Here is a 22,190-nt window from a genome sequence, read left to right as displayed (position 1 = left end):
GCGTCATCATGAACATGAATAAAAAACAACTTCAAAATAAAAGAAATGCAGCTTTAGTCCATGCATGAGGTGAAATTAGAAAATGTTTATTTTGTAATTTCCAATTAACCTTAGACAGGCCATATGTGGCCCGGGGGCATACAATGCTGTTTTAGTCCCATGGGTAAAATGGTGTGGTTTGACTTTTACCTCGCAGGGCCGGACAGAACCATCATGCAGGCCGTACAATGCCCAGGTCTGGTCTAGATGATGACACTATAGAAGCTATTATTCAGAGATTCAGAGGTGAGAATGACTCCAGGTGTAAAATAGGCGTTGCAGTTGATTCAGGAGTTTCTGAAATCAGTAGAAGATTACTGTCTAATTCAGGTAAGAGCTGGTGAATTCTTTCTCTGATTGTTCTTGGCCCTAAGTTCTTATCTGTCAATAAGTCCATAAAATCATCACTGCTGAGAGCTAAGGGGATCATTGGTTCAGTTGAGCTATGACTCTCAGCCTGGCTACAGTGCTGAAGAGAAGCCTGGGGTTGTTCTTGTTTTTGTCTATTAGTGCTGAATAATATTTCTGTGACGTCTGCTTTAAAGAATGAAATTGATAATCATACCATAGAGCCAGCCTCCTCTCTTTTATTACTTTCTTTTTGACAGGGGCAGCATCATCAAGATTTGAAAACAGTGTGGCCATAGTTGTCAAGAACTCACAGGCGGGAGGACACAATAAGGCAGAAGCAGTACTCAGGGGTCAGCAGTCTCAAGGTCCTTATTACAGTCCAATTTCAATACACAGGTCAAGGCAAAGGTACAGAATCTTCAGGCAATACTCTGGAACCAGTAAACTAGAAATGGAGGTCATACACAAGGAAACTAATCAATAATCATTGCTAGACCAGTGCTCACAAGGAAGACAAGACAAACTGGCACAGAGGGAAATACACACGAGGGCAGGGAGCCAACAAGACACAGGTGAAGCACGTTAGGGTAATCACTAGAGGCGGGAAAGGGACGAAGGGAGGAAGTAAAGATAGACACAAGGAGAGACGAGACTATCAAAATAAAACAGGAAATGACCAAGACACACAGCATAAATCAATCCCTAACAATATTGCTACTCACAAGGTCATCAACCTTTGTATGGGAGAAATCCTCATTTGAATTTAGATATGGCATTGCTGCAAATAATGACCTCTTCTTTAAATTTCTCTTTCTTCTTCTCTTTAAATTTAGCCACAGCGTTTTCAGATAAACATCTATAGACACATTTATGTAATGAATGTAACAAGGCAATGGTCAGTCAGAAGAGAATTTTGAGGAAAATTTGTCAACTTGTCAATTTCAATGCCATATGCTTGAACAAGGTCAAGGATACGATTGTAGCAGTCAGTGGGTTCATTCACATGCTGGGAAAAGCTGATTGAGTTTAGTAAGGAAAGAAACCCAGAACTAAGGCTGTCATTTTCTACAACTACATGAATATTGAAATCTCCAGTATAATGATTTTATCTGTACTAACTCTGATATAAACTCAGAGGCAATAACGCATCATGCTCCACGCCAATAACCGGCGGCACAATTTAAAATACACTGTAGCTTAAAACATTATTTTAACATATGTCAGGCGATTATTTTAACACGCTAGCTGTACCGGAGAAAAAACAGAATGAAAAACTCACATATGTGAGACTTAATTTTTATGGAGAAATGTATGATCCTACTGAATGGCCGGAGGTGACGATATTTACAACTACCTGATCGAGTTTCCCGGTAAGATCATAATTTACCTTAATAGCAATAAAACATTTAGGCCATACCCACACTACTACATCGTCATTTTAAAAAAGCTTTTTATAACCCAAACGTTTCAAATCTTGTGCTTGTGTGACAGACAAGCACAAGATTCTCCTTCTCACTAGTCGCGTTTCTCATTCTCACTGTTACTTCGCCGGGCAGGTCTGCAGGTACACCCAGCTCCCCCAACTCCCACACTGACGTGATGACGTACACATCTGCAGGGACGTCACACGCAGGCAGAAGCCTTACGATCTCTGAGACGGAGACATGAGACTGATCGAAGGAAGAACTGAAGAAGATTTCACCAATATGAAGTAAGTCCAACACTTCACTCTGATCCCGGTCCAGGTCTTTGTGCCACTTTTAGGGCAATAACAATGTCTACTATCTTATATAATATTTGTAGTAAATTTAAATTTAATCACATCTCATCGGAACAAAATCTCGTTTCCCTACCTGCACGGACCGAGCACCGAACTAGGGGGGGGACATAGCCTTTTCCGTTGCTGCCCCCTTCCCCTGGAATTCACTCCCCAAATTCTTAAGGGACTTCACACACCTCCCAACTTTCAAAACCCGGCTTAAAGCCCACATTTTTTAAAATTACATTACAAATTAAATTTTGACTTGTGACTTAGGGACCACTGTTTTAACTGCCTCACCTATTTTATCTTTGTTTTATCATTTTTTCTGTATCTATGTTTTTTCTATGTACAGAGCCTTTCGGCACTTGTCAAAGTGCTTTTACATATAAAATGTATTGTTATTAATCATCTCGTTCTTAAAGTTTAAATTTTTTTCTGTGAGAAGAAAACTTGAAGCAAGTCCTGGGGTTCTAAACCCACACTTCAGAGTCTGAAACATATCTGTGTCCCAAACCAGTCCAGAGGTTCTGAACCCAGTTCTGAGGATCTGAAGCCTGGCTTGAGTTTCTGAACATTGACCTGAGAGTCTGAACCCAGACTCGAGGTTCTGAACCAAGACCTGAGAGAGTCAACACTCTTCTTTATCCTGTCTAACACCCAGTACTATGTCCTGAACCTACACCTGAGGTTCTGGAGCCATACCTGAAAGACTGAATCCAGACTTGTGAGGACCTGAGGAGGACAAGTTCCTCTGGTCTATTGTTGCATGCTATCTTAAAGACAGTGGAGCTGAAAACATTACTAGTTATTAAGGGCAGAACAGGAGACCAGGTGCTGGATCACTCTGGTCCTGTCTGGACCTCCTCAGTCCTTCTGTGCTTTATGAAGCTGTGTGTTTCTGACCTCATGTTCTAGACTGGCCTTGTTCCTGCTCCTTTTGACAGTCATAGTTGATGGTGAGCTGCGATTTTTGTCAGACATGTACGGCAGCCTACAGTCTCCAAACTTCCCAGAACCCTACCCCCAAGAGATGGAGCTTCACTGGAACATCAGCGTTCCCAATGGCTTCAAGGTCAAACTCTATTTCAGCTACTTTGACTTGGAGCCATCCTACCTGTGTGAGTACGACTTCATCAAGGTGAGACACTACTAAGTGGGCCAGAGCTGACCAGATGACTCACTTCATTGCTTTGTATGTAAGTTAATGTTAACATGTTACTATTACTCCCTGTTTTGAAACTGGTTGATAGTTGTCAGTAGTCAAAATTTTAAAACATGTTATAAATATTTAATTTCTGTACTAATGAGATCATATGAACTGTTCATACACACACCCTGAAAGAAAAACAAAGTATGGGAGTTTGTTTCTGCTAGCAGCATGTTCACAGGCTTGTGTGTGTGTGTGTGTGTGTGTGTGTGTGTGTGTGTGTGTGTGTGTGTGTGTGTGTGTGTGAGAGAGAGAGAGACCTGCTGTTCATTGACATTTCTTAGTAAACTAAACTGTTGAATGTCAGATAAAACTGGAGCCTGGAGTCTCTGACCTGGAATCTCTGACCCAGACACTCTGGTCTGGACTCTCTCTCTGAATTATACTTTCTAATCAATATTTTGTGATATAGAGTCACTGAGCTATTTTTAAATTATTCTTCTTCATTGTTCATTGAAGTGCAGACTCCACCTCTGAGGCCTGTTATTGGTCCTTTGTCTAGGTGGAAGCAGAGGGGGAGGTGCTGGCTCTGTTCTGTGGAAGGGAGGCATCAGACACAGAGGCAGTGCCAGCTCAGCAAGTCATAACCTCCCCAAAAAACTCCCTGAGTGTCCTCTTCTCCTCTGACTTTTCCAACGAGGAGAGATACTTGGGCTTTATTGCTCATTACAGCGCTGTGGGTGAGAATCAGGGAACTGGAAAACAAGGGAAACTGAAACATAGAAGGTCAATTAGAGAACCAGAGAATGATCGATCCAGGGATGTTGAGATGCTAGGGAACCATGCAGAACAACACTACCAGTCAAAAGTTTTCCTATTCATTAGAATGAGAATGTGTGTCAAAACTTTTGGCTGGTCATGTAAATATCCAAGGAACCAGTATACCAGGGAACTAGAGATCCAGAGAAAAAGGAAACTAGGAAACTAGTGTACCAGAGAACAAGGGAGCCAGTGAAGAATGTAAATATGGATTATTGAACTAGAAGACAAGAGAAGGAACAGAGTAACAATCAAACCAGAGGACCAGATATCTAGAGAACCCAAGAAGCAGAGAATAAGACAGTCAGGAAGATATCAGGGCAAGAGGTTAGAGAACCTGGAAATTGGAGAACCATAGAACCAAGACACTGGAGAACAACAGAACCAGGGATCCGGAGACCCAGAGAAACAGACCATTGAAGAATAACAGATATAGAGAATGAAATATTTGGGGTTAACTACAGACAAAGGGACCTACAGAACCATTGAATGACAGAACTAGAGAACCAGGAAGCCTGGGTACAAGGAAACTAGGGATAAGGTAATCAGGGAACTACAAAAGTGACTTGGAGAACCAGACAGCCAGAGAACCTGTGTATCCAGGCCCTGAGTGTTATTGGCCCATTTATTGTGAGGTCAAGTCACAGCTCAATAACTTTTATTGTCTCTTCACCCTTCTCATTGTTCCAGATGTAGATGAGTGCAGCAATCGCATGGATGAAGATCTGCTCTGTGATCATTTCTGTCACAACTACATCGGAGGATACTACTGCTCCTGTCGCTATGGTTACCTGCTGCACAGTGATAACCGCACCTGCAGAGGTTAGTCTACGGACCACCTCAAGTCACACAGCAGAAATATGACCTTCTGATGTTACCTTTTCTAACACCAACAACATGTAAAGAATTCAACACCTGCTTTGCCAATGATGTGGCACCAGCAACCTCAGATGATGACAGCGTTTCTGAGGCTGCTGATCTCCTGGTTTTGCATTCACAGCAGTTCATAGATTGAAGCAACAACACAACCAGAGATTGGGTAGGCTGGTGGAAGCTGACACAGTGTACGCTTTAGATTTTGTTTCAGTAAAACCCACAAAACTGAAGCTGCAGTAGACTCACTCACTCAAAGAACTAGAGCCTGTGTGTACATTTGCATACACCAGAAAATATTCAGATTTATAAAACCCTCCGTATGCACACTTAAAGCAAACTTTCCTATAAATCACAGTCTGACTACAATTGTGCGCAGCTGTGTCAGCTTGATGTCATGCCCTGTACACGCCCATTTTTAATCATAAATGGTCAATGCAAAGCATCTCATGAATGCGGCCTGCATATAAAATTAGACTCAGTCTTGTTGGAAGCGATGGCGGATGCAGGAAGTCTGGCACCGTGTTCGTATCCCGCTTGTCTTGAAGGGGGCTCTGCCTCCGGGTCATAATTCCTCTGTGTCACATTGTGTAACACGTAACACGTGCTTATAATGCGGCACACTTTGACAGGATGGGAAAGAACCCTGCCCTCCGACACATCCAATGCGCGGATGTCGCGGATGGCCGCTCCACCACGGAGCGTGCATGGGCGTGCACGGGCTTGGAGCTCATTGAAGAGGCGCTCTGCACATTTGAAAATGGGGTGAGGACCTGCGTCTTCACCGGGATGGTGTGGTTCCGGTGGGTTGCCCTCTCTAATGCTGGACCCATTTCAACACATAGATCCAAAAGCAGCTCTAGGGAATGTAAATAAGACAGTCATTATCGTGGGCCAAGTCGTTATGGTCCCTGAAGACCTTCTCCCTCCTAATTCTGCCACTGGCATAGTCCTCCAGCAGTGCCATAGTGCCATGGTGCAGCATTACGCACAGGGCTAACCACTGTATTTGTAGGTTTAAACAGTTCGTGTTATTCCCCAACATGAAAAAAATTCTTTAGACTGAAGTGTGTGAACATGACTATTTTCTTTATGCCTGGTTTGTTATGAAAAGCATCGAGTAGAGCTAACGAACTGAGAACAGCAAAGTATCAAGTTTAACGATTGTTAATAGCTTTTTCCACACTTAGCATTTCATTGTTCACAGTATCACAGGAAAATATTATATTATTTACATGTCAGGCAGATGCTGCGCTCTCCTCTCCTCCTCCTGCTCCTGCGGAGTGGACAATATGACGGAGAGACGGTGGTGATTGAATACAGTGAAGGGATTTTGATTTAGATTTTTCAGTTAGATTCTGAGATGTTTCCGAATAACTACTCAGTCCAATGCAAAATAAGGCAGTTGAATTAAATCATTCTGATGACATGGCTCCAACGTATGATACGGGTTGAAATTAAATGTGTGAAGGGTAATCATAAAAACACAATCGTTCTTCCCACTCTTCATTTCTTCAATCTGACTTCAGTTCACCATCGCACTGTCTGGGTTGCCAATTTCCCTTTATCTCCAAAATGTGCGTACACATGGGTTGGTGTTTCCGTAGGGGTGTGCACATTTTCCCGCCAAATCTGTTTTTATAGCTCACAACCTTTGCGTGGAAAGTGTCTTGCGCAAGTTTTTGTGCATATGCAAAGTTTATAAATCAGGCCCCTGGTCTGGATATGGCTTCTGATGAGGCATCAGATTGCAGGGCCAGGGTCAATCAATGGATCCAATCTGCCTTGCCTGTAACAGTTTAGGCTGGTGGCGTGTGGGGGATGTTTCTTGACTGACTCTCAACCTGAAATTATTCAGTTTGTCACAGATTATGTGTTTTCACTTGACCTAAATGCAGAAACAGACAGAATTTTGTGTGAAGTGAACAGAACTTAGAACTTGTGCTGTGTTGAGGGTTGAGTCAGTAAGAATCCAGAGGGTGTTCATGGCAGATGAGACAAGATTGCAGGGTACAGTGGAGGCAGGGTCTGAATTGTGGCCGAAATGCAACAGTCTAGAGTTTTATATTTGACAATATTAATCACTTCATGTCCACAGTTAATTTGTAATAGCTACAGCCTTTTCTGGAGGATAGTGCACCATGTCAGAAATAAAGTCTCTCAGCTGGGCTAATCAATATGAAATATGATCCAGTGGACCCTTCAGGATATGGTTGACAGGAGATGCGCATCATGAATGTGGCGCAGAGTCTTTAACATATGGACATAACGCCAGTGTTGGCGAGGGGCTCCTCATGGAGTGATTAGGGTACATGTTAGCATGATGTCAAAGTATATTTCATTTGACTTTTGCAGCCTGTTACTTAACTGATCGAGCTTTTCTGGTATAATGAGCTTAAACATGTTAACAAGTGAACTGTGTCTCACAGCAGATTTGAATTCCGGCAGCCTGATCCAGATCTGCATGTTTTTGTGTTGAGGGCACACACACACACAAACACTGCCTCAGAGACACATTCACACAGATGCATTGTTGAACTCTGATGCTGGAAAGTTGATCAGGAAGATCCTGTTAAAAATCAGGGTTGCACAATTCAAAACTCACGCATTTATTATTTCATGAAAACCTGTGGACCCTCTTGACATTCATTCATTCATTCATCTTCAACTGCTTATTTGTTTCTGGGTTGCAGGGGTGCTGGAGCCAATCCCAGCTCATGCTGGGCAAGTGTGGGGCACACCCTGGACAGGTCGCCAGTTCATCACAGGCCCCCCTTTTGACATTTAATTTAAGAAAATTGAAAATGGTGCATGTATATTATTATAATCCCCAGGATCCGTTTGCCCAGTCTTTTGTCTGAGTAGTTTGGTTTCGCAGTTACCTGGGATGAGTCGAGAAAATTCAGGGTGGGGGGCACACAGTCTGAGCAGTAAAACCACAGCATATATAAAGAATGAGCTGTTAGCTGTTGTTGGAACTGGATATTGCGAAAGTTTGACCTGTGGAAAAGTGATTATATTTGTCACATTTCCAGTTGAAAATGCTGATTAGGGTTAATAAGAAAAATTAAGTTTCCCTAAATTTAAAGAAGGATCGGGGGCAGAACAATATGTGTGTAAAATACCCCTAATTCCTGCAATTGATTGTTAGTACTCCATTAATTTACTATTTACTATTTAAATTAACTTTATTTAATATTTCATTTGTAATTGGGTTTTGTTTTTTTTTTTTGTTTTTTTTGGAAGTATACACCTCAGCTCTTTCTGTTGTCTTTTCTCAGACATGTTTTTTTCTGACTATTAATTTATTAAATCTTGATAAATCATACTCTTTCCATTGTATTTAGGTCCAGTTCTTTTAATACAGTACATTTTAAACTGCTTCAGGGGCCTCCACAGACTCATGTGTTCTCAGTTGGGACCCTGCTGAAATTTAGAAGCCCCTGACCACTGTGGCAGCTGTCACATTGTATTATGTATTATGTATTATTATTATGTTATTACCCAGAATCCACAATTGTTCAGTCTGTTAGGAAACCAGGAACTCAGAACTGAATAAAATATAGCACAGAATTTGACTTGATGCCCAACCTTGATTTTCTCCTGGATCAGATGCCAAAATGTCTCCTGATCTTGGCACATTATTTGTGCTGGTTTACAATTAAACGTCAAATCAACATTTTAGGTCGGATTTGTGCAGGAGAGTGTGGATGTTAATTTCTACCCTTTACACTGTGTGTTTGTATGTGTTCAGTGGAGTGCAGTGGCAATGTGTTTAGGGAACGCTCTGGTGTCCTAAGCAGCATTGATTTTCCTGCTCCATATCCAAAGAGCTCCAATTGTTTATATCGGATCGAGCTGGAACCAGGCTTCAGGATCCGCCTTCAGTTTGACCCCAGATTTGATGTGGAGGATCATCCTGACATCAACTGCCCCTATGACTATGTCAAGGTCAGAGGAACAAACATACCTGCACACACACACTTCTATTGTGTGATCATCAGTAATTTGCTGTGTGTGTGTGTGTGTCAGATTAAAGCAGGGAGCGGAGAGCTGGGTCCATTCTGTGGAGCTCAATCTCCAGGAGTCATTGAAACCGACAGCAACATGGTCATCATTTTCTTCCAGAGTGACAACTCAGGAGAAAACCTGGGCTGGAGGATTACATACACTGCTGCAGGTTTGCAGCATTCACATATGAGACCATTACTGTGACAATCCCAGAGCCCCCAGAGAGGCTCTGTTCCGTACCATAACAAAGTCGTCAACACGTCATCTCAATGGATGCTAATATATAGAACAATTGCATTCATCTTCTTTTTATATAATGATAATAACCAGCACAATAGAGTTTTGGCTTAGAGCATTAAAACAAGCTATCATGTGCAGATAGTGTGGTATTTATGGTACATGTGGATAGCCGTACCATAACATTATGACTACTTGGCTTATATTGTGTAGCTACAGATGGACATACTATTGTAGGTTAACAAAGACACTAAAGGTCCCAATAGCAGACAAAAGACTACAGTGAACTGATTTTCTTTAAAGAAACATTTTAACTTAATTTTCATTTGCTTTATGTTGCTTTAACAGGAAGTCAGTGTCCAGTGCCTGAGATTCCACCCAACGCATTCATAAACCCTGTCCAATCAGAATACTACTTCAATGATCATATCCTGTTCACCTGTGAGCCTGGATACAGACTGCTGAAGGTGCTCAGACTGATTCTTTATATCACTCATCATCACAAAATCAGGAAATCTGTGCTTGAGCTGCAGCTACAAAGACAGAGGGGAATTAAATGGGGGCCAAAATTAGGTAGTGTGCTTACAGAATGTCTGTAGACATCAACAGCCTCACACTGTGTAGGAAAATAGCAGGTTTTGGTTATGCAGGAGTCTCCATCAACAGGAAGGTTGTAGTTATCATTCTTGAGTCCACCAGTGCAGATACCAATGAGTCCTTCGACAAGATACTGAAGTAGCCTTACCATTTTGACTCAAATTCATGCCCTTACATTGTTTTGTAGATACTGAAGCAGATGTGAACATGTTGTGTTGGTTGTTCTACAGTTTAACACAAGTGACAGACTCACAGGTCTTTTTTGTCTCTTCCTGTGTCCCTATGTTTCAGGATGGAGAGGACCTAGACCATTATCAGGTGCTCTGTCAGTCAGATGGATTGTGGAGCAGAAGTTCTCCTCAGTGTCAACGTAAGAAAATAGCTTGAATACCACAGGTTCTGTTTAGATCTTAATACTGCTGCTCTCACCAGAAAATACAGATTCAATGTAACTAGTGCTGTTGCAGTGATGTCGCTATAGGAGATATTTCTGGTAGTGTAGACAAAATATAATCACAAACACACATCTTTGTACTTCTATTTCTGTGAGGGCACCCGTTAATATAAACACACTCTAAACTGAGTGTTAACTTTCAAACAGGCTTTTACATGTGTGAAAGTGTGAGGATTGGCCAAAATATCCTCACTATGTCCTCGCAATATAGCATTAACCGGCAAACAGGCACATCAACATCTCTATCTAGCATGTGTGGAGCTTTGGTGTAAAATAATTCCTTCAGTGTTATATTCTCACAGACATCAACAAGTTGATGATATGTGAATAGAATTTATTTCTAAATTCTCTTTAGTTAATATACAAGTGATCATCTGAAGTCACTCAGTCTGAACTCAGTACAGATGTGATGTCAGTCTGTTTCCTCCTATAACCAATCTGATCCTGATCCAGATGACCTGACATAATGATCTGATCCTGTTGATCTGACCCTGATGATCTGACCCTGATGATCTGACCCTGATGATCTGACCCTAATGATCTGACCCTGATGATCTGACCCTAATGATCTGACCCTGATGATCTGACTCTAATGATGTGACCCTGATGATCTGACTCTAATGATGTGATCCTAACGTTTTAAGCCTGGTCTTGAAAATTACTAAAGAGTCCGCCCCCCGGACTGATACTGGAAGTTGGTTCCGTAGAAGAGGAGCCTGATAACTGAACGATCTGCCTCCAGATTTACTCTTGGAGACTCTAGGAACCTAAAGTAAACCTCCATCTAGAGAGCGGAGTGGCCTGCTAGGACAGTAAGGAACTATGAGCTCTCTGAGATATGATGGAGCTTGGCCATTAAGAGCTTTATATGTTAAAAGAAGGATTTTGAATTCTACTCTATATTTTACTGGCAGCCGATGAAGAGCAGCTAACACAGGAGAGATATGATCTCTTTTCCTAGTTCCTGTTAATATTCGTGCAGCAGCGTTCTGAATCAACTGAAGGCCTTTCAGAGATTTGTTTGGACATCCAGATAGTAATGAGTTACAGTAGTCCAGCCTAGAAGTTACAAATGCATGGACTAGTTTTCCTGCATCATCCTGAGAGAGGATGTTTCTGATTTTCCTAATGTTTCTCAGGTGGAAGAAAGCTGCCCGACTAACTTGTTTTATGTGAGGGACAAAGGACATGTCCTGGTCAAAAATTAGTCCAAGCGGAGCTGGAAGCCAAAGTGATGCCATCCAGACTGATTAGATGATTTGATAGTATTTTTCCGAGGTGCTTAGGGCCGAGTACAATAACTTCTGTTTTGTCAGAGTTGAGAAGTAAAAAATGTTCTTATTCAACCCTTGATGAAGCTGGTCAAAAATCACTGAGGTCCCCCGACTGTTTGTAGCCCCGAAAGTAGATATATGTTAGTGTCTCATTCCTGGCCCAAAACTCATGGTTTAATAAACAGTTAATTTTTCCATGAGTTCAGATACAAACCCTGACTGTCCTATATGCAGTCACTTAGTGACGCGCAGCTGCTGTGCTGTTCGCCTCCTCACTGACATAAAAACACAGCTGTCACACATGTAGAAACAACCCCCTAACACTATCCCTTAATACAGATACACAATGTCAGGGCATCACAGACACAACACTGACAGATAATAACTATTCAAACTGAGGGAGGAGAAAGTAGACGGTGAGGTAGCTTCAGCCTCTGGTCTTTAAAGACTGTAGCCATTTTCTGGACAGGTGTATGGAACCAATGTATACTTAAAAAATGTCTGCTGACCAATGGCTGATCAATCAATGATCCATCCTCCTACTTTGAGAGAGGAGGATGGATAAAGGATGATAGAAGGAAGAGGTCAGAGGATAGATGACGGAGGAAGAGTAGGATATTGTAGAGGACTGAAGGAGGAAGGGAAGCAGCTACTGAAACCATTTCCCACTCTCTCTTTCTCTCTGTAGAAACAGACTCAACAAGACGGTGAAGATCTCCATCCACCATCTTTAGCTGTCTCAGTGTAGATTAGGTTAGACTGACGTTGTAGGAAGAGACAGATATAAGAAACCTACACAGAAGCCTCATGTGAGTTTCACTGTTGCTACATATCTAATGGTTGGTTACTCAGAAGTCCAAAATAAAGTTCAACGTCAGATTTCACTCACCATCAGTTGGCTATGTCCCCTCCCTGTTTTTATCTCCTGTGCTCTCCTGCTCAAGGTTAACATGCTAACCAGCGATCTTCAGTCCAGTGACACCATCTCATCACTTTTTGGTTCCACGTCCCTGTTGTGTCCAGTCTGAACTGGAAATGTATCTGCTCAGAGGAAATAGATGCCAACATAAACAATATAGCAATGACTTAACATACTCCATTATGTTTGCAGTAGTTTTCAATTTAAGTCGCTATATTTTTTAATAAAACAAATCAGATCAGAATCTGCAGTGTTGTGTTCTTCTGAGTCAGTCAAATTGAGACTGAAATAAAATCATATCATGAGCTCAATAAATGTTTTGTCTGGTCACTGGTTCTGATTTTTATTTTTGTATGTGTTTGGGACATAAATAAATCTATTTCTATAGAATAAATACAGATTGAACACTACATGAGAAAAAACACTCCTCATGAAGAATCAGTGTGGAGCAGCTTTTACCAAGATTTCTCTGACTGAGCAGTAGGATTATTAGCTTTGTGCAGGTGGGACCTTATGGATTAACACCCATGTCATGTCTCATCCCAAAATTACAGTGCAATTAATCAACATCATCATCATCATCATTGGTGAGGAGCCTTGGATGAAGTTGCAAAGTCAAATTTAAGATATGGAAACCTGCTTTGAGTGTGTGAAAAACCTGTGGTGGTGCTGGATGAGGCCATGAATTAATTAAACAAATAAAGGCAAACATAAAACCTAACACTGAATTAATTAGCCTTTATCTGCTTATCTCTTCATCGTTATCCTCTCAGACAGACTTAAAGGTGATTGGCTGCTGACTCTTAAACGTTTGTTTTCCTGTCACAGTTGTGGATTGTGGGAGTCCAAAAGTGGTCGACATGGCTGATGTGGTGTTTGTTAATCATGACAACAGCACATTGTTTGGATCAACAGTCCACTATGTTTGCAGAGAGGCCACGTTTCACCTGAACATCAGTGACAGTAAGAGTATTTTTATTGTTGTTATTATTAATAATGATTATATAATACGGATGAGCTGTGAAGGACTGGCGACCTGTCCAGGGTGTACACCACCCTTGCCTAATGTGAGCTGGGATTGATTCCAGCCTCCCCTGAGACCTAGAAATAGATACTAGTGCTAGAAGATTAATGAATGAATATGGATGAGACCAGACAGTCAAAGCCAAGTGTCTTTATTAGGAGTTTGAAACACACAGCTACGTTTGTGCATCTCACTTGTAGGCTCCTACAGATGTGGTCAGAATGGAGAATGGATGAATTCAGAAGCAGGATCCAAACTTCCAAGCTGTCTTCCAGGTACCTGACTGGTCTGTGTCTGTGAAGCTATCACATGCAAATGAATCTTTTTTTCAATTTGAGTCAGTGAATTCAATAAATCTCGACTAAACATTTTCTCTGAAATAGGCTGAACTGACAGATACTGATCTGAGACAGTTAAGACAGTGCCTGACATTCTTGCATGTCTTTGTCCAGCCTGTGGCCTTCCCAACCGCTCCCTTCCCCCTCAGGTGAAGCGGATCATAGGTGGTCGGGTTGCTGAGCCCGGCTTGTTCCCCTGGCATGTCCTACTCAGTGTGAATGATCTGTCTCGAGTGCCAGAAGACCACTGGTTTGGCTCTGGTGCCCTGCTGTCCCACTCCTGGGTCCTCACAGCAGCCCACGTCCTGAGGTCGCAGAGGAGAGACACAAGTGTGATCCCTGTGGCCCCAGAACATGTCAAGGTCAGTGGAGGAAACCGACTGAGGTGTTGTTAATGTGTTGTAATATGTTTGTAGTAGCTGCTACACTTGTGCAAACATTTAACAGATTTTCTTTTGAATATTTTTGCTTTTTTATGATAATATTGTTCCTTGTTGTTTGTTTGTTTGTTTGTTTGAAGGCAACGTGACTTTTTTCATGTTTCTTAGTAGGTGGTTTTGTTCTGTAGCTGCTGTGAAAAGATTTAATGAATGATCAATTGAGATAAAAAACAAAACAAAACTAAAGATTGAATTAATTAAACATGACTTCAACATTGTATAATTTTGTCATCTGAGTGATGGGCACTAACCCTAACCCTGTCCCTGTGAAGACGGACCAGATTGACAAGCATCCGTCCTATCACCTCATTCTCAGGTCTTCCTTGGTCTCCATGACACCCGGGAGAAACATTTGGCCACCAGCCGTTTGGTGGAGGAGATTGTCCTGTATCCAGACTTCCAACCCAACAACTACAACAATGACATAGCCCTGTTGAAGTTGAGGGAGCGAGTGGAGTTTAATGGGGTGATTCGCCCAGTCTGTGTCCCTGTACCTCACGACAAGGTGGGACATGGAGATTTCTGAAATTTTGTAATGTTATTCCATTAAATATATGTTATAATAACTTTTAATAGTAGATGCTTTTCATATGTATTTTAAGGACGATAAAGGGGATTTTTTTCATTTAAGGGTATTATTTAGTTTCCTAAACATACCTGTTTTCAATAGATGGCATTTCAGTACCGCCTCCTCTACTGGCGCTAAACATGTTTCATCATTTCCAATCACTGGTGGTGCTGTTTGACTTCATGTCACCTTTCTCTGTGTGTTTCTGTGTTTAAATCAGCCACCCACTCAAATTTATTGACAGTTTTTTTTTCACTGACTTCACAGTTAGTTAAGCATTTTGTTTTCACAGATTTTTAAATCACTCAGGCGATTCCTTAGCTCCGCTAACTTTGCTGAGGCCTCTTGCTCTCTTTCTCCCTCTTCTGCTCTCACTTTTTTCTGCACTGTGCGTTATACGTTCAGTTCCTCCTCTGCCGCCTTTAGTGATAATGCAGGTTGTTGATAGATATGGAGGATAGAATGAATGAGTTGCAGGTGCGGCTCCGCACCGTAGCTAGTCCAATTTATGGTGGTGCAGCTAATCGGTCCCTGTAGTTGATGCAGGCTGACCTACAGCAGCTCCTAGAGCAGCTGGGATCAACTCTGGGCGGCTGGGTGACTGGGTGACATAGCTGTAGGCAGCAGCCCCAGCTTCACCACCGACCAGTTAACAAGGGGACAAGGACCCTAACTTTATTACATTACAATATTCTGTGAAATAAAAAAAAAACTTAAAGGTCTGGAGACAGCTCATGTTGCCAGTAGAGGAACATCTACTGAAACTAAATGAATTACTCAACATCAAAATAGAACTTCAACTGCAGAGATTACGCTTGGAGAAATTTGAATGTAGCAATAAATCCAGCAGATTTCAAACAAACCAACTAAAGCAGAACAAAGAAAGAGAAACAATAACATGAATAAAGAACTCCACTAGCCCCTTTACGCAGAGGCCCTTTTTGGCAATTTCCCCGTTTTGGTATCACTGCAAATAAAGCTTTATAACTTCAGAAGTACTAATCCCAGAACTATGACTGATGGCTTAAATGAAAGAAGACTCCCTGTCCACATGTGTACCAAATTTTAGGTTGATAGGTAAAACTACTGAGGAGTTTTTACCAAACAGTGTCCCTTGGCTATCTCCAGTGGGCCAAACCTATCCAAAATGGCCCAATTTGGCTAAAATGCACACTGCAAGATTTCACTGATATATACATTTTTTTAACTGATAACTTTTTGCAGCCAATCACAGACATGACTGCAGGAACACCAGTTACAAAAGTAAAATTCATTTGAAAATTGCATTTATAGGGCTGAATATATGACCTATTTTTGCCTGTTTTATGTTGTTATTTTGAAGCTTTATAACTCCAGATGTAAACCCACAACTATCAGGGATGGCTGAAATTAACAAAGACCTTCGAAATATGAATTTATGACATTTCCTGTACTGTCTTTTATTATAAATTTCATAATTACATTAAAACTTTGGGCAGTAAAAACATTGTTTACTTGTTGACACGGGGAGGAGAGCCAACAAAGGGAGGCGGCCGTCCTTTTCGTCTTTACTGTACAACATTTGCAGCAGCTCCTTCGGTGTAAACGCCATATTCTCCATGTTGGTGTAAAAAAGTGTCAAACTTCTCCACGACAGTGACAAAACGACGGTAAAAAGCGATTAAACACCGAGTTAAAGGGACATCCGGGCCGTCTGGGTGCGTCACCGCGTGCATGTCCCGTGCGGCTCTGGTCCCGTTACGCAGCCCTTATTTGGGGGGACAAACGGCCCAATCAGGGATTGTTATACGTCAGCGGAAACCTCAGGGCCTCTGCTATTGGAGGGAAATATTGTTTTCATCGTGACTTTGATTGACAGGAGACGCTGCCTGCGCGTAGTAAATGCGCAGTCTGACGGAACTTTAAATTAGCGTTAGCCCAGAGGGGGAAAAAGACAAAATGTCCGATTAACCGGACACGATGGATAAAATTGACTGCGGATTATTGTTGGGCACATCTTCATCTTTAAAATGAGGCCAAGCTTGTGGTTTTATTTAATTTTTTAGTCGGGGTTTGATCGAAGAATGTTCGTATTTCGCGAAGATAGAAAACGACGTGCGACTTTTTTTGTTTTTGGTGAGCAGGCTTGTTGAACCCTTTACTGGGAAATAAACTCAATTTTTGCACTTTGGTGTTGTTTCTATTACAGTATAGGATTTTTTTGGAGGTGAAAGAAACGGTGTAAAGCTTGTTGTCTTGCCGTCGTCTCCTACTGACACATTTTCAGTAACATTGATAAAACCGGAGCATCCAGAAACGTCAAAATTCTTGTGCATGTAGCTGAAAGTATGTTAAAAACGTCTGCTTTGAAATTTTCACTAAACCCTGCCTACTGTCGCTGTATAAAGCCCGCCTTTCATATGTTTATTTGGGACCCCGGCGTCCCAACTACTAGGGGGACTGCACGAAGAGGCTAGGGAAAAACCTGTGATCCAGAAAAAAATCAATTTTTTAGGGAATTCCATAAAAAACTTTATTAGTCTGAGATTAACCCCTCCAAATACAGCACTGAAACTATTCTGAGCACAGTTGACTTGTCAAAATGAAATCAAGACCAAGTAATGGCTCTGGAGTCAACTATTTCGACCGAGGAACTGCAAGAAGCCCCCAAACATATGCCAAACAGGAAAGCTCCGGGACCAGATGGTTTCCCTACAGAATTCTACAATGAGTTCTGGCCAGAGCTTGCACCAATATTTTACAGAATGTTCACCGAAATGCGGGAAATCTTGACCCTTCCACCCAACATGAACTGTACCTTCTCCTTAAACTGCACAAAGACCCTGGGCTCCCATGAAGCTATTGTCCAATATCACTTATAAAATGTAGATATTAAAATTATTTACAAGGCCAAGTCTCCCTAGATGTGGAAAAAGCATTTGTAAGCATTAACCAGTTTACAAAAGTTCAGGTTCGGAGATAGCTTTGTGAGCTTGATCAACGTATTGTATAGCTCTCCCAGTGACTTTGTCAGAACAAATGATCCAAGTTTTTCTCTCCAAAGGGGGCCCAGGCAGGGTTTTCCACTTTCTCCCTCCTTTTTGGCTATTTATAGAGTCACTCGCAGCTACAGTTTGGTAGGGCAAAAATATTAAGGTAGTTGATACAGCTATCAGCTCCCTATCCTGTTCCTGTTCTCTCTTTCTATCCACTCCTGAGCCTCAGCCCAGTAGCTTTACTAGCAAACCACAACAGGGGGAGTATGTCAGACTCCTTTTTTGTAGAGTAAAACTCTTTCAGCACAACAAGGTACCAGGAGCACTCATACTGCATGCCTCAGCTGATGAACAGGACAGGAAAAAAAAAAAAGTCATAACAGCCCAAATTCTACAGGTTTTACCAGTAGTCCACTATCAAATGGAGGAGCTTCTCAATCAACAGGAACGTCTGCTTTGTATTTGAAATCTTTTTCACCTTTACATCTCTCTGAGCTACTTTCTATAGTCTCATCATCTAAACCATCAACTTGTCTTTTAGACCCGGTACCTACCAGGCAATTTAAAGATGGTTTTCCACTGTTTAAAATATATATTCTCGATCTGATCAATGTGAGACTATCACTTGGTTATGTACCACAGCCAAGAATTAAATTATTAAACCTCCTCTCAAAAAACCTATTCTTGATCCAGATGTTTTGGCTTATTATAGACCCATATCTAACTATCTATATCTTGAAATAGCAGTTGCAAGGCAATTATGTGAACATCTGCATAGGAATGGTATCTTTGAAGAGTTTCAGTCAGGTTTTAGAGTAAATCATAGCATAAAAACAGCACTGATAAAAGTTACCAACATTCTAATGGCTTCAGACAACAGACTGACCTCCATACTTGCCCTGTTAGATCTCAGTGCTGCTTTTGACTCTACTGATAACACCACAATGTCACAACAATTCTCTGAAAAGCCTTCAGTTGCTTCCGAATGCTGCAAAATACGCAAATATCAATAGGAACTAGAAAAATAGTTCACATTTCTCTTGTGCTAGCTTTTCTTCTTTGGTTCCCAGTAAAACTATGAATAAAAAAATCCTTCTCCTGACATCCAACGCTCTTAATGATCAAGGTCTATCATGTCTGAGAGAGCTCATAGTTCCTTATTGTCCTTATTGTCAGTAGGTCACTTCACTCTCTGGCTGTAGGTTTACTGGTGGTTCCTAGAGTCTCCTAGAGTAAATCGGGAGGCAGAACTTTCAATTATCAGGCTCCTCTTCTATGGAACCAACTCTCTGTCAGGGTCAGTCAGTTCTGTTAGTTAGAGTCTGTTTTGACTCAGTCACTTCCTGTTTTATTTTGAATCCTTGTCTCTTCCCTCGTCCTGTCAAGTTCCCTCCTGCATGTTCATTGCAGTCCCTGCTCTAATGTGTTTCACCTGTGTCTTGGTGGCTCCCTCCTCTTGTGCCTGCTCAACCTATCAGCTCCCTGCCTGCACCTGTCTCCAGACCTGCCCCTCGTTGTCTCATTATGTTCAGTTTGTATTTGAGTCTTGTATTCGGGCCAGTTCTTGTTGGATGCTTTGTCTGCCTTGTCCTGTTTTTTCATGTCCTGCTCTGTATGGTGGAGAGCCTGTTTCCTGGAGAGTCTATAACTTTTGTATTCCTGAGAGCCCTGTCATGTATTTTGTATTTCTTTTTCTAACGTAGTCATTCATGTTTTGAGTCCTGCTAGTTGTAGGTTTATAAGGTTCTAAGTCTTTGGTTATTAATTGACTGCATTGAGCACCCCTCTCTCCCTCCCTCTCTCTGTCTCTCTGTAGCTCTCTCTCTCGCTCTCTCCCATGTACATTAAAACATTACATGTCTCTTTGTTTCTTCCTGGAGTGTGTGTTTTGTCCCTCCTGTCCTCTCTCTTCCTGTCCTACAGGTGCTGAATCATCTCTGCTCCATCTTCCGGATCAGTACCTCCTGCTGCAAGAATTATTTTTAGATATTATGACACACTACTACTCACTTCTCATTGTAACCTCTTGCACATTTAGCACTACCAGGTTGCATCTATCACTGAATGTTTCTCTTCTCTAGTTCTTGCTCTCCTTCACGCTCACTCTCACTGTGAGTCCCTCTCTCCTCAGCTTCTCTCTATGCCGCCCCTACTGTGCCTGGTTCTGCTTTAGGTCTCTGCCTCTTAAAGGAAGATTTTCCTTGCCACTGTCACGAAGTGCTTGCTGTTGGAGGGTCTGTTGGGTCTCTTTGACAACTCCATAAAGAGTTTGGTCTTGTCCTATGTGTGAAGCACTTTGATGTACAGTAACCATAACTTTTGATATGGTTTGGTGCTATATAAATAAATTAGATTTTTGATTTCATTTTTAACTGAAATCTGGGGGTGATCTTGTAGGAAAATAAATATGCTCTTGAACTGACAACAGGCTGACCTCAGACACTGTTTCTCTCTTCTAGGATGATCCTGCCACCCCTGTTCCTAACTCTCTTGGCGTGGTTGCAGGTTGGGGCATCTCAAAACCCAGTGCCTCCTCCTCCAGCAATACCCCTACATTGACCCCTGAACCCTCTGTGGCAGATGACCTCGGCATAACCTCTGACCTCCTGCAGTATGTGAAGCTGCCAGTGGTTCCTCAGGATGAGTGTCAGGCGGCCTACGCTTCGCGCTCTGTCAGCTACAATATTACAGATAACATGTTCTGTGCTGGTTTCTTTGAGGGGGGGAAGGACACCTGCCTCGGAGACAGTGGGGGGGGGTTTGTGATGGAGGATGAAGTTAGTCGGAGGTGGATGGTATTTGGGTTGGTTTCCTGGGGCGGGCCAGAAGAGTGTGGGAGTCAGAGGTTGTATGGTGTCTACACCCGAGTGGTCAAATATGTGGAGTGGATACAGAAGCACGTCCAAACGACTGACAGGTGGTAACATACCTTTGGACTGTCATCCGGGTGATAAAGACAGACATCAGAGGTCCTTGGGCTGAATGAGATCACACATCTTTTCGCCTCTGTCCATTCATGCATCATTTGCCTGAGACTCTGGCCACAGGACGCTGCTCAATATCAAAGTTGACAGCAGTGTAACATTTAATAACGTGCATTCAGAAGAAACCAGATGCAGACATTGATCCAGATATATTCGCTATGGTTTAAAGATGTAATTTTGTATAAACTTGTATTCATCACAGTCACTGTTTTTTATTATTTTATTATGTTTTACACTGAAATAAACACTTTGGCAAAGAGATGTGATAATATGACCATCAGACTGATTTGTGGTATTAAAAAGCTGAAACAAACACACCAGAGTTGATGTAAACTGTTGTAAACTGAACTAGTGTTCAGTGAGGATGACAGTGAGGACACAGTAAAGACAGTGAGGAAGGCAGGTATAGAAGACACTGAGTATGAAAGAGTGAAGACATACTGAGGATGACAGGTTGAGGATACAGTGAAGCCACTGAACACACAAATAAACACAAAACAGAAGTAAAAAAAAAAATAAGAGAGTGATGATGGAGGAGGACACTGAGTGTCAGCCTTGACAGAATTTCATAATCACTGATAAAACAGTCAGACACTGATACTCAAAGTTTTTTACAACAAAAACTGTAACTGTCTGTAGCTACATGTGTCCTCTGTCCAAAGGTCTAACAATGACTTTGGCATCAAACCTCATGTCTTAACTCAGATGGTTGATGCAAGCGTAGAGATGACAAGCCTAATGAGCTGCTCTTGTTCTTTGTCCTCAGATTCAGGACTGAGGACATGCTAAATACAAAAATAGGTACCTACAGATACCTAAATATAGGCATAACACAACAGAGGGAGGCTGTGGTCATGACAACACTGTGGCTCCTTCACATTGAACTTTTTCCAATTAAATTACTATCCAAATCTGGCATAGTCTGACTCTTCAAGTACCAGGGCTGGTTCAGATCTGTGCAGGACCCAGAGAAGTCAGTCCAGGTTCTGCCTCCAGAGAACAGTTCCCAGGGGATGTCAGCGCTTGATCTGAATCAGAAATATTTCTTATTCCCCAGTGGAAATTCTGTTGCTTTATCAATCACAGTGACATGACCTGGGACCAGCCAATAGCTGAGGGTCAGGCCAGTACTTGTCTTTATCACCAGCAGAGATAAGTTTCCACACAGACAGGATAGGGGCCAGTGCTGTGAGTGGGTTGCATGTCCTGACAGTTCTACATGATGATGACAATCATGGTGATGATGAGGATGATGGTGGTAGAGATTATGATAATAATGATAATGATGATAATGATGATGATGATGAGGATGATGGTGGTAGAGATTATGATAATAATGATAATAATGATGATGATGATGATGATGATGATGATGATG

At 41.8% G+C, this 22,190-nt stretch overlaps 1 protein-coding gene across 5 annotated transcripts; it reads left to right on the top strand.

Moving 5' to 3' along the window:
• Positions 1-2,029: 2,029 nt before the first annotated feature.
• On the top strand, positions 2,030-21,069 carry masp1 (MBL associated serine protease 1). Of its 5 annotated transcripts, XM_029517021.1 has the most exons (14): positions 2,030-2,101; positions 3,068-3,290; positions 3,862-4,039; positions 4,809-4,940; positions 8,746-8,942; positions 9,024-9,171; positions 9,588-9,706; positions 10,128-10,206; positions 13,312-13,446; positions 13,708-13,782; positions 13,960-14,207; positions 14,602-14,775; positions 20,121-20,129; positions 20,288-21,069. In XM_029517021.1, the coding sequence occupies exons 1-14, from the start codon at positions 2,055-2,057 to the stop codon at positions 20,750-20,752; spliced, it is 2,229 nt and encodes a 742-aa protein (XP_029372881.1). In that variant the 5' UTR covers positions 2,030-2,054; the 3' UTR covers positions 20,753-21,069. The 5 variants fall into 5 exon arrangements, 4 of the variants coding, with proteins under 4 accessions (XP_029372881.1, XP_029372880.1, XP_029372882.1 ...); XM_029517020.1 differs by lacking the exon at positions 20,121-20,129 and having other exon boundaries at positions 14,602-14,790; XM_029517022.1 differs by lacking the exons at positions 14,602-14,775; positions 20,121-20,129; positions 20,288-21,069 and having other exon boundaries at positions 13,995-14,173.
• The last annotated feature ends 1,121 nt before the right edge of the window (positions 21,070-22,190 follow it).

The sequence above is a fragment of the Echeneis naucrates genome, chromosome 13 (genome assembly GCF_900963305.1).
Source record: "Echeneis naucrates chromosome 13, fEcheNa1.1, whole genome shotgun sequence".
In the NCBI taxonomy this organism is placed as follows: domain Eukaryota; kingdom Metazoa; phylum Chordata; class Actinopteri; order Carangiformes; family Echeneidae; genus Echeneis; species Echeneis naucrates.
The sequence above is the reverse complement of the archived record's forward strand: the minus strand, read 5'-3'. Positions and strand labels throughout refer to the sequence as shown.

What these genes read in the sequence shown, in the direction of transcription:
- masp1 (XM_029517020.1), top strand. Translation starts at nt 2,055, where the DNA reads ATGAGACTGATCGAAGGAAGAACTGAAGAAGATTTCACCAATATGAA. An exon ending in AAGTTCTCCTCAGTGTCAAC is followed by an intron (nt 10,207 to 13,311) that starts GTAAGAAAATAG and finishes TTCCTGTCACAG; the next exon opens with TTGTGGATTGTGGGAGTCCA. An exon ending in TCCCTGTACCTCACGACAAG is followed by an intron (nt 14,791 to 20,287) that starts GTGGGACATGGA and finishes TCTCTCTTCTAG; the next exon opens with GATGATCCTGCCACCCCTGT.